The sequence below is a fragment of the Cyprinodon variegatus genome, unplaced genomic scaffold (assembly GCF_000732505.1).
Source record: "Cyprinodon variegatus isolate N-32 unplaced genomic scaffold, C_variegatus-1.0 Scaffold919, whole genome shotgun sequence".
Lineage (NCBI taxonomy): Eukaryota > Metazoa > Chordata > Actinopteri > Cyprinodontiformes > Cyprinodontidae > Cyprinodon > Cyprinodon variegatus.
Window position 1 is genome coordinate 148,610 of NW_015151372.1, and position 14,167 is coordinate 162,776.

Sequence of the window (14,167 nt, forward strand, 5' to 3'; positions counted from 1 at the left end):
CAGGGGAACAGTTGTTTGTTCTCTCACTTTGTGCTTTATCCCCTGTCTGTTTGACGTCCGTGTCATCGTTTCACAAAATCATCATCCGTCCAGGCTGTTGGGCAGAACATGTTGGAAAAAAAAAAAAAAACAACAACCACAAACTGCTCTGCAGTCTGACCTGTTTTCTCGTTAACCTGATGCTACAATAGTCACAGCAGGCCGGCCCAGCTCTCCATCTGGGCTCCTTGTGCGTGCGTGCGTGCGTGTGCACGTTCGCGTACTTCAGCATGTACATGTGTGTGTGTCTATGTACGGGCCTGACCCTGGGCCCAGAGTCCTGTCAGCTGTTGGAGCTGTGCTGCACATTAGTCACATGACAGCCCTCAATCTGGCCGAGACAGACCGCGGCGGCCTCACCGAGCACAGAATGCACACACAGCCCAAAGTACACAGAGTCCTTTCCTGTAGTACTCCTTCTATTCTGTATTTTTAAGCTAATGTTTCTGTGTTAAAGGATGCAGAGCCTTGCAGACCGCCCTCATGGCGTTCACTCTGCTGTATGAGCGTGGGGCTGCGGTGTGGTGTTTGAGGCTGCAGGCTGTTCGCACCCATGGGGTTCAGAGCCGCTCTAGCGGTTAAAGTCCTGCTGGACTGCTGAAGTTTGGTAGCAACAAGGCAGCTGTAGCAAGATGAGCTAATAAACTGATGCAGTTAGTCTTGCTAATGTGTTAGTCAGACTTCAGGCTGCCTGTTCACCTTCGGTGGGGGAGACAGATTTTAAAGGGTTCAAAGAAGAATCAGTTTCTGCCTCTTGTTTTTTCTTTTGCTTTATGCGCTGCTTATGATTTCTATTTTTACATTACTAATTGGTCAGTTTTACAGTGAATCTGGATACATTATTGACCTATCAATGTGAGCAAACACATTGGGTTAGATAATCAATCACTCTCTTTCTCACACAAGTGTTTTATTTGAGTCTCAATGTTTCTACATAGTTGGAAGAGTCAAAAATGTATCAACATTTTCCAGGAAGTAAAATATAAACAGCTTTGTTGCCTATCTCACAGTTTTATCCTTTTTTTCTGTCTAAGGTTCAGTTTTAAAGACTGACGCTGTTAGAATATTTAGTCAATTAACGCTACTTTAAACTGGTATAAAAAAATAGGTTAAAAGGATATTTTGACCTGAATGTTTTATTTTTTTTTTTTACCTCTGATCTTTTTTGGTCATTTTTAGTGCCTCTTTATGTTGCTATCCTAACAGACTGAGGTATGTTTTATGTTTTTCACTCTTTTCATTTCTTGCTTTCTGTGCACAGGAGTGAGCTGGAACAGCTGGCCTTGGAGAAGCAGCACTTGGAGGAGACGGTGAAGAGTCTGAGAGCTCGCTGCTCAGAAATGGAGGAGCAGTGCGTCCAGCATGGACGCATGCACCAACGCATGAAGAACAGGTGTGCCACTTTTACGCTGAAAGCTCTCTCTCTGTTACCCACACCGATGGAGTTTTCCTTGGACCTGAGGGCTCAGTTTGTTAGCAAGCCTTAGATGTTCACGTCTGGATTATTTTGTAGTCATCTTTGTTCATAAAATGGACTCGTTCATAGTCTGGCTTGGTACAAGTTTTAGAGTCTATTAGTTCACACAATATGTCTTTGTTGAATCCAGCAGCAGGGGGCGCTGTAAGTGACAGAAAGGGTATTGGTGACATTGTTTGGCCCAAATACATAGCAACTAGTCATAAGCTTAATTTCACCAAATTGATTTCATGCAATGAAATATCACACAATTATCTTCTTATCTAAAGCACATATATACACGTGTGTAAAAATTTATATAAAATTTTCACTTGGTGAAAAGACTGTTGCCCTCGTCCATAAAGGCCTGCTCACACTGGTGTGTGTAAGAGATATATAAACTTGATCTTGTGTCACCTTTCTCTTTTAAAGTTTCTTCATTTGTATTTGATTGTGAAAATCCGGCCTGGATTTCAAGTGTCTGAATCTTTTTGTTGTAATAAAGACAGTGTGATTAGTCAGAGCTGACATTTTGAATCAGGATTCAGGAGAGTTTTCACCTTTTGTCAGGTGCGTCTCTTACTGCTGGTCTTACTACTGAAAGTTAAATATGGAAAAGGGGTTTTAGATTCTTGGATGGTGATTTTTGTCATTTTCTTTAGTAACAGCAGGATTCTTGCTGATTAGAGTCTGACTAAATCTTAATCAAAAGCAGTTCATGGGACCTAAACTACGACTAAAAGCTACGGACCAAAACTTCAAATGGGGGAGAAGTATTTTACAACATTTTCACTAAAATTGTTTTGTATTGTCAAAAGACTATAGGCTAACATTTATTTAGAATGCTATCAAAATTGACAGTTTAATTATATATAATTTGGATAATGTGTGTGATTGAAAAGGTGACCGTTCAGGCATTTAATCTATGAGCAATGGCCTGCCATTGGTTACAGTATTTCCCTTTTAATTTCCAATTAAACAGCTGAACTTCCCTATCAATGAAACCCGACATATATTCCTCTTCCTCCATTGTCACCCCATGAACTCCATGATCTTCTGCACCGGCTGCTTATATGCTCGGCAGCAATGATTAATTGAAGCGGTCTTGCATTAGTGATATTAAATAAACAAGGCATAATGAGCCTAAGTTGAGTCAGAATTCAGCATCCAAGTCTGGCTTTACTCTGTGAGTTTAATAAAATGCTCCTCTGGTTGCTGCAAAATGTTTCTTCTGAAGGTTAGTTTCTAAGTCTGAACCGAACGGAGCAAAAATATTGCCTGTATTTTATTTAGCTTTATTTGACGTTTCAGTCCATGATTTGATTTTTTATCTTTAAATATTTAAAGGTACAGTGGAGGACTTTCGCAAATCTTTCAAAAGACACGCCACCTCCACTTTTAAAAACAAAATGCACAATTCGGTACCTGCTCCCGAGAGAGAAAGCCTCGCACACACGATGCCCATGTGTGCGAGGTCACACGCACATATAACAGACCATTCACATATCACCGGAATGATTGACAATTAGGAGGACCACTTATTTTGATGATCCACTCGGAAAAAGAACATCCTCCACTGTACCTTGAACATTTATCTTTTGCTGTGAAATTTAGAAATGGGAGAACAAATGTTCTAAAAATGTGAAAATTGTTGATTTAGGAAGCACGCCGATGGGACCTAGGGAGTATTTTTAGGGATCAAAGAAAAAAAAAGTAAAAAATCTGTATAAAAAATCCAAGTCATTTTATACAGACATAAGAAACCAGAAAGTTTTCTTTTCTGTTTGTATGAATGTAGAGAAAGACTCCCCTTTAATAAATTCGGTGAACTTATAAAAACACTGTGAACAACTGTGAAATCTAATTAGAAAGAAACATGGATCCTCAGCATGGTTTCCCTTTCCTGTTTACATGACCACATTATTATTTCCAGAGTAACCTTGTTGAGTTGTACTATTAGCTGGTTTACTAACTTTGAAAAGTTGCAGATAAAAGTTGTGTGGATGTCATGTGCGGGGGTCTCTCCCTCCTGAGTACGGAGCCCAGTTGGTGCGTGTCTCCACGGGGCGCCTGGCATGCCGCCTGGCTCTGCCAGTGTGGGCGAGGCTGTGTGGGTGTTGTTGCCCCACTCTGCAGGATCTCTACCCCAGTGCCCGCCCCGCCATCACTTCCACATTGCACCAACACACACACACACTTTCACCCTTCTCTTCCACTCCATCATTGACGCCACATATTGTCTTCCACCCACCGGTGTTAACCTGCCGACAGTCGGGGCGCTGCCAAAAAAAAGCAAAGTTTACCAAGTCACAGCTGTCTCCTGGTAATGTCTCCCGTTTTTGTGCAAAAGAAAAAAAACATTTTAAGTTGTCACGCATTGCCGAGCCTTGAATGTTCTGTGTTTCCTTGCATATGCTGTGGTGGTATTTCTCTTTTTTTTTCCCTCATGCGCGTGTGAGTCTGCGTGCCCGTTCATGTGCATATGGGTAGTAGATATTGCACGCTCTCAGGAGGCTAAGCAGAGTTGGATTCTGGCTGCCAAAAGTGGATTGGCTTGGAAGTTGGCGCCTAACTTCTCTCTTCTCCCAACTGAACCACGATAATCACTCTTGGCATTTCTGAAGTTTTATTTTCTGCTTTGACACTCAGTTTGTTGATGAATCCTCCTGATAGTTGAAACTCTCCAGGGTTTTCATCTCTAGCGGAGGTCAGTTGTGGAGCGAGTGTCGATCCGTTTGACCATGTTTCTGCATCCTAAGATGTGTGGTTTTCTTTTTTTATTATTTTTTTTATTTGTTTGGCTTAAGCAGGAAATGCATGTAGTTTGTGTTTGATTTTGTTGTTTTGCTGTAAGAAAGCAGAGAGATGAAGTAAAGCAGCATTACTTAAGTTTTATTGTTCCTTTTATTTGCAGGTGGGACTTCTGAGGCTTTAAATCCCTCAGATATTTGGTTTGCAGTCGAATAAACACGAAATATAGTTTTGTATTGTGTGTCAAAGCTTTATAGAAGTATGTAACCTTGAAACATTCTGATTCCTTATCAGTTTGTTTGCATATTATAAGCCAACATTTATTAAGTTCCTCTATTCATCTGAATAGAAAGACAGACTCTCAGTCCTCCTGTTAGTCTATACATTGGGTTTTGTTTGTTGGTCCCTGCAGGCCCTGATTGCTCCACGGACACCCCACTGCGCCGTTTGGGGGGGGGATAAGGTGTATGTGTTAACAAGCTGGTGTAAGTGGGTTCAATATCCAGCGCCCCGCCCCTCCCTACAGCCTCTCCATCGGCCTGCAATCTGTGCTGCGAAGAGCGGCAACAGCGCACCACGCACAAAACATTTGGAAAATCAGCTTGATTTATTTTTACATGAGCAAGCCGATTGCCAAACTACACAGGGGTTTTAGCACACAGTGTTTTTGCTGCGCCAGTTAATTATTTATTTCACTATTTCTGTGTCGTTGCTTGTTTTTGTTTTTTTGTATTGAAATTGGAAAGAGGGAGAGGGAGGAGAGTTGGAGCGGGACACCAGAGAGGTAGAGAAGATGCAGAGACAGACGCTGGAAATGATTAACTTTCACTTCTGGAGATTAATGGTGTAAATTTAGACGTATTATTTTAAAGATTTATTTTGTACAAGAACAGAAGGGAAGTTTTTTTTTTCTTCCACTGATGTTTTTGTTGCTTATTATAATTTTATATTTATCCAGTAAAGGACACAGATAAAGAAGGGAATTTTTTTTTTCTGACCAAATGGATCAAAACTCATAACTTTCAAGGAATTTAATGACTTTATTTAATCCACATAAAGGTTTTAGGACTGAAAAAACTGAGGGAAATATCCTTATTATTCTTTTGGATCTGAAACTACTGACTCTAAAGAAGAACCCGTAATTATCAGCAGGTCAAAGAAAGTTGGGCGTGTCTGATCAGAGCATGCCTTTAAACATGAATTGGATATGTTTGGAAATATTCAATTTAGATCAGATTGACCCAGTTTTTGCCTAAAATGATTTTCTCCACCTTTAAAAACACATCAGGTCCATCCAACTGGCCAATCACACGGCTCATACGTGAAACACAGATCTATGAAATGCTTCTATATATCTTAGTGTTTTGGATTTCAACGCTGAAGTTAACGAGACTTTTAATAATGAAAAGAGGCATATTTTTCTTTGTCTGTTTTTCAGAATCATGTAACTAGTTAAATTTGCATTTCAGTTTTGAAACTGTATTATTTAGGTATATTTACATCAAAGATACTATTAAAATAACTCTATAATATTGAGTAGGGTAAAAAAAGGTGGGTGGTTGGAGTGAATCTTAAAGCCACATCTTCTATTGGATGGAAACAGATTCGCTTCCAGCCGCCATCGTATCCGTTTCAGGTCGATCTTGACGTAAAGACTTTTCTTTAACCTTCTCTTAGCTGTGATGGCGCTCATCTTTTTCTCATCCTTCTTCCCCCTCTCCTTCACTTGAACCTTCCTCTCCTCCTCTCGTCCTTCTGCACTAAACACCTCGCAACCTTTCCTCACCTCACAGCTGTTCGCAGCCTGTTTCACCAATTATCACTACGCACGTACACACTTAGGTCACACGCACATATAACAGACCAGCATCGCACTAGCAGTTATTTAAGCAGTCGTAGCGGCAGCAGAGTGTGTTTGCCAGAGCGGATGTGAGTATGTGCCGTGGAGGTTTGGTTTTATGAGGAGACTAGCAACATATACGCAGATGTGCCTGTAGATCCACAGGCTTCAGTCGGCCATATGGCCTCCACCAAGAAGGATTGGGCGTACGTCTGGAGGAAGAAGAAGAGGAGAGGGATGGGGCGGAAAAAGGATGGTGGAGGGATGGAGGGCCATGTGTGACAGGAGCTGTGCAAGCAGTTGTTGAAGTATGCACGCCTGTGGATGTGTGCGTGCGTTAGCACCAGAGGCTCCAGCAGATCGGTTAATGGAACAAATGGTCGCGGCGGGGCCGGGGAAGAAGGAACAGGCTTGCTGCTACCGCGGGCGGACGGCGAGCCTCGGGCGAGGGCTGCTTCATCTGGGCTACTGCCGCACACAAACACAAATACGCACGTTCTGCTCCCCCCCCGCCCGTTCCCAAACACACAGTGTGCTGCCATGCCCCAGAAGCAAAAAGAGCGCTTCTCCAAAAACTTTTCATTTGCAAATGAAGTTGGCAGAGGCCGGGGGTTAGAAGAAAGGAGGGCAGCCTTCATTTGCCTCATCTGTGTGTGTGATCTATAAGGTTCAGACAAACAGGGATGATGATGCTGATGACAGAGTCACCAAGAAGGCAGCCCAGTTCTTTTTTTTTCTTTTCTACACAAATGTACCCCTCGGTTATGATTCACATAGCGCCGCTAATATCAACAACACTCCTGTCACTGCTTTCGTATAGATCACATTTACAGATTTCTCTTTACACATTTCTCTTTCCTTTTTTTTTTTTCACATAAAAGCAGCCTCTGCACAGGAGAAATGCAGAGCGAGGATTTCATGTGGTTCTTCAGCTGTTAATGTTTAGGAAATGTGTAATTACACATTTAATGTTCCATATACTGTATGAGGATGTTAAACTCTCATTCATGCATGTGTTACATTATCTCCCTGATGTCCTATTTTCGGAAACGCTTGCATGGAGAAACATGTCAGCTGCATGCAGGAAGACCTCAAACCGGGTTATGAACCCAGGTTTGATGCTAATGACCTCTGCACCATACAGCCCTGGTGTTAACCTTTTAACATGGATATAATAACAATAAGTCTGTTTTTCTACTTGTTTTATTTTTTATTTTTTTGTTGTTAATTTATTTTCCTCAGTTAGATAACTTTCAGAGACATATCTGTTGTTCTTTATCATTGTTCCCATTTCCAACCTTTTTATTTCCACCCCATCCCCTAAAATAGAGAAAACCCTTTACTTTTATCTGTCATCTTTTTGCTTCTCCTGCATCCTTGAGCTCCTACCTCTGGATGGCGCTGATCAGTCATCTACTGTTCATCCTCTCCTCCTTCCTCTGTCATCGCTCCCATCTCCGATCTGCCCAGCTGGCTTTTGTAGCCAGGAGCGACCGCAGGGCAGCCTGCTGAAAGAGCATTGTCAAACGGTGGCTTTACAGCTCAGTCACACACACACACACGCAGACGCACAGATTTGCAGCTCAGATGTCGGGCTGTAGCCAGAGGCTTGCAAGCTGGAGCGTTAACTGCGTATAGCGACACATCTCAAGCCCCACTCACTGACACTGAGGCAACTTTATAAAAACACAAACGGAAAAGCTGGGGCAGTAACACCTGTCCTTTTCTGTCAGACGGGGAAAAAAAATCTAAAAGTAACATCAGCAGAAACACTTTTATGCTCCAAAACGGCACATTAAAGGAGGCCTCACGGCCATGACATTAAATAGATGATTTAGCAGCCTGCAGCAGCTCTGACACCTCAGCTAATACAACCAAAGCCTGAGCCGGAGTCAGAACTGCTGTCAGATCTCCACAGAAACTTTTCAATCAGGCTATAGAAGAGTGGTCGCTGTTTCATGCTGCTTGATCTTGTGTCAACTGCTGCTGAAGCACTGCCTGGAAACATTCAAATAAATAAAAATAAAAAGAACAAGAGCTTCTGGCTGCTGGAAATGTTTCTTACATTTATCGACTTTCATCTTCTATCTTTGGATTTGTTGCATTATAAAATCTAAATGTTTGCATTTGAGTGAAGGATGTTGAGTGAATAAAGCACGACAGCAGGAGGTTGGTGACCTCCTTTATTCTAAGCAACATATAAATCCCCCCGTTTGATAAATTACATCTTTTTTTATTTTACTAAAATCTGTAAATTGGATTTTTTAATCTAAAATCCTTAGAGTAACGTAAGCATAGAAGTAATTCCTAAATCACAATAAAGCTCATTCAATAACCCCAACATGCATCTAAAACAATAATGCGTGCTGTAAGATTCTAAACAGTTAAAAATATTAGAGTCCTGGAAAAAAAAATACCTTCACTGTCATCATTTTGCACCGATTAGATGTAAAGAAATATCTGTGACAAACAGAAAAAAAGGATTAATAAGAATATAGCTTAAAAACCCTCCAGTCAACTATTACCTTCAACAAAGCATTTAATAAAATTGAATTTCTAATTAACGTCTATCTGATTTTATTGAAAATAAACTGTTGACTATAGGTGTTTTCTGAGGTGTAAATAGATTAAAGCGAGGAACAGTTTTTTTTTAGTTCTTTTAATTTTATATATCAGGTGATAAGCATGGCAGATGGGCTGTAAGGTTAATGTGCGACTGATGTCTGGCACATTAGACCTGTAACAAAAACACAGAAAAAATTTTGTCGGGCACAGCTGGAGAACATCTGGATAAAAAAACACTGAGAAACAGACTCTCTACGACGGGGGGGGGGGGCTGCTTTAAATGCTTAAACACTTATCAGCTGGTATTATTTAAAAAAGGCGACTTTATTTTTACTGCTGAAAAATTGACAACAGCCAAACTTCTTCACCATGTGAGGAGAAACGGGGTGCTGGCTGTCAGGATACTAATGGTGGCATTAGAAGATGACCGGTAGTTTTTAAATGAGGGCAGAAAAGTAAAACGTGCTCCTTCTGATCCGCCTCCACCCAAGCCGTCACCGATCCTATCCTCATGTTAGCGAGAGCAACAACTGGCATGGCAGGCTGGTGAAGAAGACGCGGGGCATGGCCTCCAGGCCGGCGCACAGACACACGGTGCGCTGTGTGCCAGCCAAGATTTAGCTGGAGAGCCGGGGTGTGAGGGTGGTGGTGGGCCTGGGGTCGCTGTGTGTGTGTGTGTGTGTGTGTGTGTGTGGCAGCTGTAGCCATCGGGCCTCTGGCAGCTTTGCTGTAACCAAGCAAATTGAATACGTCTGCCTGTGTTCTTCAACCAACTCCCCCCCAGACGATCAAGCCCCACAAACAAACAGACGCACACAGCTACAGCAAGTCAGACATCTTTCTAATAAAGTTTTGCTTCAGATTTCATTTTTTATTTTCCCTGTTCAAAACTCCAGTTCTCTGCCTGTTTTACGTTACAGCTTCTGTCCACGGCCTAAAATAAAGTCTCCTCAAAAGTTATTACTCGAGTTTTCCAATAAATGATTTATCTCTCCCCCTCCCTCACATATTGCTACACATATATACTAAAATAAGCTATTAAACCAGTGCAGTAATTGGACGTATATTGTAGTAGATTCCAGGATCATTCATTTATTCAACCTTATCCCTGATCAGCTGTTTAGAGCCCCTTCCTTTAGTTATGCCTGCACACTGCCTGTGTGCTGGCTGAAACAAGACAACTACATTGATCCCTTATTTATATTATATTTTTAGCTGAAAAAACAACAAAAATCAGACAGTGATAGGGTTGAGGCTAAGTGATATTGTTTTAAAGTTAAAAAGCTGACAAATAGCCCAGCTAATTACCGTACCAAGCTAACACCAGCTACTGTGTTACTCTAAAGAGCAGGCCACCATAATGATCAATTATTCTGTCCTGGTCTGGTTTAGGTTAAGATTATTGTAATAAATCATGTCTAATTTAAAGGTAAATGTTTATTTCTCTGTCTTTTATAAATGCTTAAAAGATGGAGGTCAGGATGTCATATTGGCCCAGATAAGTTCCTTCCTTTCTTGATTTTCTGCTTATAAAAAGCCTTGACTTTGGATGGTCTCTCAGTCTGACCCAGTTTACCGGTGAATCTGACGTTTTCCTAATGTTTGTTATTATGTTCCGCTGGATGAACGCTGCTGTGGAAACAAGCGGCTCACATGGAGCTGCTGAGTGACAGACCAGAACGCCGCTCACAGATCTCCTGGATCAGTGCTCCTCTAACGTGGCGTTAGCACTTTCCCTTCGGAGCGTGCCTCCAGGACATATGCTCCCACCTGTAAATAAATATGCAAACACAACAGAGTTCAGGCGCTAGCTGTGGGCTATGACTGATATACGCCACAGAGAGAGGAAGTTGGTGTGATGTAATTAAGCTCCTCGGTTGCAGCAGTCGATGGAGAGAGTGCTGCGGTTTGGAGGTGCAGAGTTTGATTATTGGGCCGTCAGGGGAAATTACAGCAAAGTGCCCCGCAGCTAAACTTCAGTTTCCATGTCTGCTGGAGAGCAAAACGCACACTTAGAGGCTGTTTCAGGTGTTTTTTTTTTTAAACGTTGGGCTGATTTCAGTGCAGATAGAAGTGAGCTGGTGACTCCAGCAGGTGGTGTCCTTCCACCAGGTCAGGAGGGAAGCTCTCCCTCTGAAACTCTGACGGCTTTCACCGTCCGCAGACCCTCTCCTCGTCTCCTCGGTCCAGCTGAAAACCCAAGCTTCCTTCCCTCCTCCTCACTTCCCAGCAGCCGGCAGAATGTGTGCGGATTAGTGAGGGGCACTGTCTGAGCATTAGGCTGTATTAAGCCCTAATTAAAGAGTGTGCCAGTCGATGGAGGCCAGTTATTGGATTTGCTGCTTTAGCTGCTGGAAGGGGCGCTACCTTAATGATGCACACACACACACAGCTTTCCTCTCAGGGGCAGAGCACGGAGGTGAGATGAGGTGGATTAGAGCGAGGCCAGAGGTTGGCAGCCTTCTGGCCGCGTTTGGTCATACGTGCAGCGCGGGTCACAGCTTTTACTCACTGCGTTACATAAACCTTCAGCTTACAACCTGCAGCTGAATTAAACATCTCAGGCCACGACCCGGCCGGCTGATTTACTGAGACCTACCAGCATTTTTTACACCAACTCATTAGCATTTCCCCAAGCGAATGGATTCATATACAACCACATGCTGTGATGTGTTTTATTGGGATTGAATAACACTAACAGAAAAAACTGTTGGTTTGTATTCAGAATTTAAATAATATTAATGTTTTATAGAACGGGAAAGGTGATGATCCCAAACTGAAAGCTGTTTGGTTTGCAGAACCTCAAATGCAATTTATCATTAATAAACACAATAAATCTCAGTTCTTATGACAGAATATGATCCCTGACGGATTGGTTCAGTTCTTAAGCCTTGTCATTCTTCTTTTTTTCTTTCTCTTTCTTTCTTTAAATGAGTTCCTGGAAGCCTTTAAATACGTTTTGATCAAAACATCAATGTTATAAGAGGCTTTAGCTTCAGTCCAGTCTGTTTCTTCTGGACCTTTTAATACGATCTCTCCTAGAAATGGTATCATATTGATCTGCATCTTTTTTGACCTGCATGATACCACCACCACCGTGTTTCGCCTTAGGAATAGTGTGCTCCAGGTGATGTTATTCATGCGTACAAAAAAGTTTCAATAATTAAGCTCATCTTTAAATCTAATTGGTAAGATTTGTTTTTTATTCAGGAGTATTAACAGATATGAGGGTAATGCACGTTACTCTTAAGATTTGTGTTAACAAAATAAAATAAATGAAGGATGAAGTAGATGGTTGAAGAGGTGTGTGGTTTTAATGTGGCGATGCAGCATGATAAGTCTGCATTGATCAGACTATAAAGATGAAAACATTCAGTATAAAGTCAGAAGAAGATGCACTGATGCCAGTTTCTGCTTCTGTTTGACTTGGCAGGCTGCCTCACAAATGTCCCCAGCAGAAAAACGACATGTTAAACTTGTCTACATATTTCAGATTGAGATATATATATATATAAACTTTGCAATCAATCATAGCTAATTCTCTGTAACAAGCTTCTTTAAGTTCCTCTTCGATCGACTAGCAGCATTTGGTAGACTCTGTTTCGCTGCGTCAGACAATATCTAGATAAGGACTGACATTTTTTACTGCGTGACTCAAACTAGTTCAGCGTTACGGAGCTGAAGGCCTTCAGTGGGAACATTCTCAACACTTCCCTCATCAAACATTTAAAGAACAACAGGCTCTGTTGCTGACCTTTATGCTGCTGTCTGCTGCGCGCTCCATCTTCAGCAGCCACCTCTTCCTGGTTGGGTTGTTGTGAGATGTCGTGCTGTGCCATGGTGTAGGAGGGGAGAAGCAGAGTGGGAGGAAGGAGTGAGGAGGCGGCTGGTCAGGACAGCTTGGGAGCCGGCTGCAGGCTGGGAGGGGGGGGTCGCTGCCCTCGGCCTCCAGATACCGGACAGAGCCTCAGGTCTGCCATCAGGCGGGATAAAGTAGACCGGTTGGAGCTGAGCATGGAGGGAGAGGACGGTAAGGATGGTGCTAAAGGTGGAGGGGGTCCAAACAGAGAGGCAAAGGAGGATTTAAGGGCGGACAGTGGGGGGGGGGAGCAGCTTGTAGCAGAGTTGGGATGTTTGCCTCCTCCGTCTGTCACACCGAGGCAGGAAGGCCTCTGCCAACATGACCAGCAGGGTAGGGGCATCTGCCCCAAACCCTCATCATCCTCCCCCTTTGTATCTAACCAGCTTCCTTCTTCCTGGATGAACAGTAATTTAAAGACTTTACCTTCCAGGTCCAAGATTTAGACACAATCAGTATCTTTACCCATCACTGCTTTACAGAGGTATATCCTGAATATCAGGGACTAACCTCTACCACCAATAAACAAGTCGTTGCTCATTTCCCAGCATCTCTGAGACGTAGAACTTTGTCTCTGTAGATGCTATATATACAGCAGATGTAGTTGACTGTGAGTGGCTCCCCGTCTCATTATCAGGAAGTGTTCACCGATTCTCTTTAGAGAGGAATGGATGAAACACCGGCCTGCTGGTGGGAAATGTTCAGGCAGGTTCATTCCCTAAACACTCCAGCCTCACACGCACGATCCCTCTAATCCCAGCGCTGTGAAAGGGTTCATTGTCTGGAGGAGCCCCTGTCAGAGAGGAGGGGGCGGACTAATTGGGATGTTGTGATGAACCTTCACACGGACGCATTCCTACAACTTTCTCTGAAGAAAAGAAAGCATTTTACACAGGGATGCTTTGTAGATGAAACAATGCTCAGAATAAAAACCAATATATTGAAATATGTTCGTGATGCAGCTGACTTCCAGTTGCAGCTTCTAACTTGTCTGACTAAATGTTTATAAAATCTTAACTAACTCTGCTGCAGCTTTTGTTTGCTGCTTTTCAATGGACTGGATCAACAGTTCAGAGGCAGAAGATTACAAACATATTAGAGAGATTTATTCAGTGTAATCATATCTGAGTGGTTAACAGAATAGAAATATAATATTATTAGAATGATATAAAGAATCCAAATCCTAAAGTAGTACAGGGAGCAATATTGGATTAGGAAAGGACTTCTGGGATGTGATAAATCCTTCCCTCGCTCCCAGACCCTGGGCTTTAGGTTTAGTAGCTGATGTTCTCACAGGGGATGGAGAAAACATGGTGTTATAGTAAAGATATTTACCTGATATCTGACTGCACTAGTTCCTTAATTAGTTGCTTTTCAAAGTTTCCACTTCTTATTTCAGCCATTTGGAAAATATATAAATATCAGAAGGTCACTATGAGCTCAGGTTAGATGGTTTTTCATTGCCTTTAGATATGAAATTATCAATATACAAATGTATGGCGGGACAAAAGTACGGAAGAGGATTAGGGCCACTGAAAAAAAAAAAAAGTTAACAGATTTTTAAATTTTATTTCAGTTTAGTATGGTCATAGAATTCTGACTGAATTCTGACAATAAAAAAAGTTAGAATTCTGAGATTAAAGTCAGAATTCTGAGG

At 42.2% G+C, this 14,167-nt stretch overlaps 1 protein-coding gene across 1 annotated transcript in view; it reads left to right on the forward strand.

Annotated features, from left to right (window-relative positions):
• The window catches only part of sdccag8 (serologically defined colon cancer antigen 8), a 54,983-nt gene that overhangs the window by 37,890 nt on the left and 2,926 nt on the right, over positions 1-14,167 (forward strand). Inside the window, exon 16 of the mRNA XM_015398225.1 lies at positions 1,301-1,432. Coding sequence (XP_015253711.1) covers positions 1,301-1,432 — 132 coding nt within the window. The remainder of the gene's footprint in view (positions 1-1,300; positions 1,433-14,167) is intronic.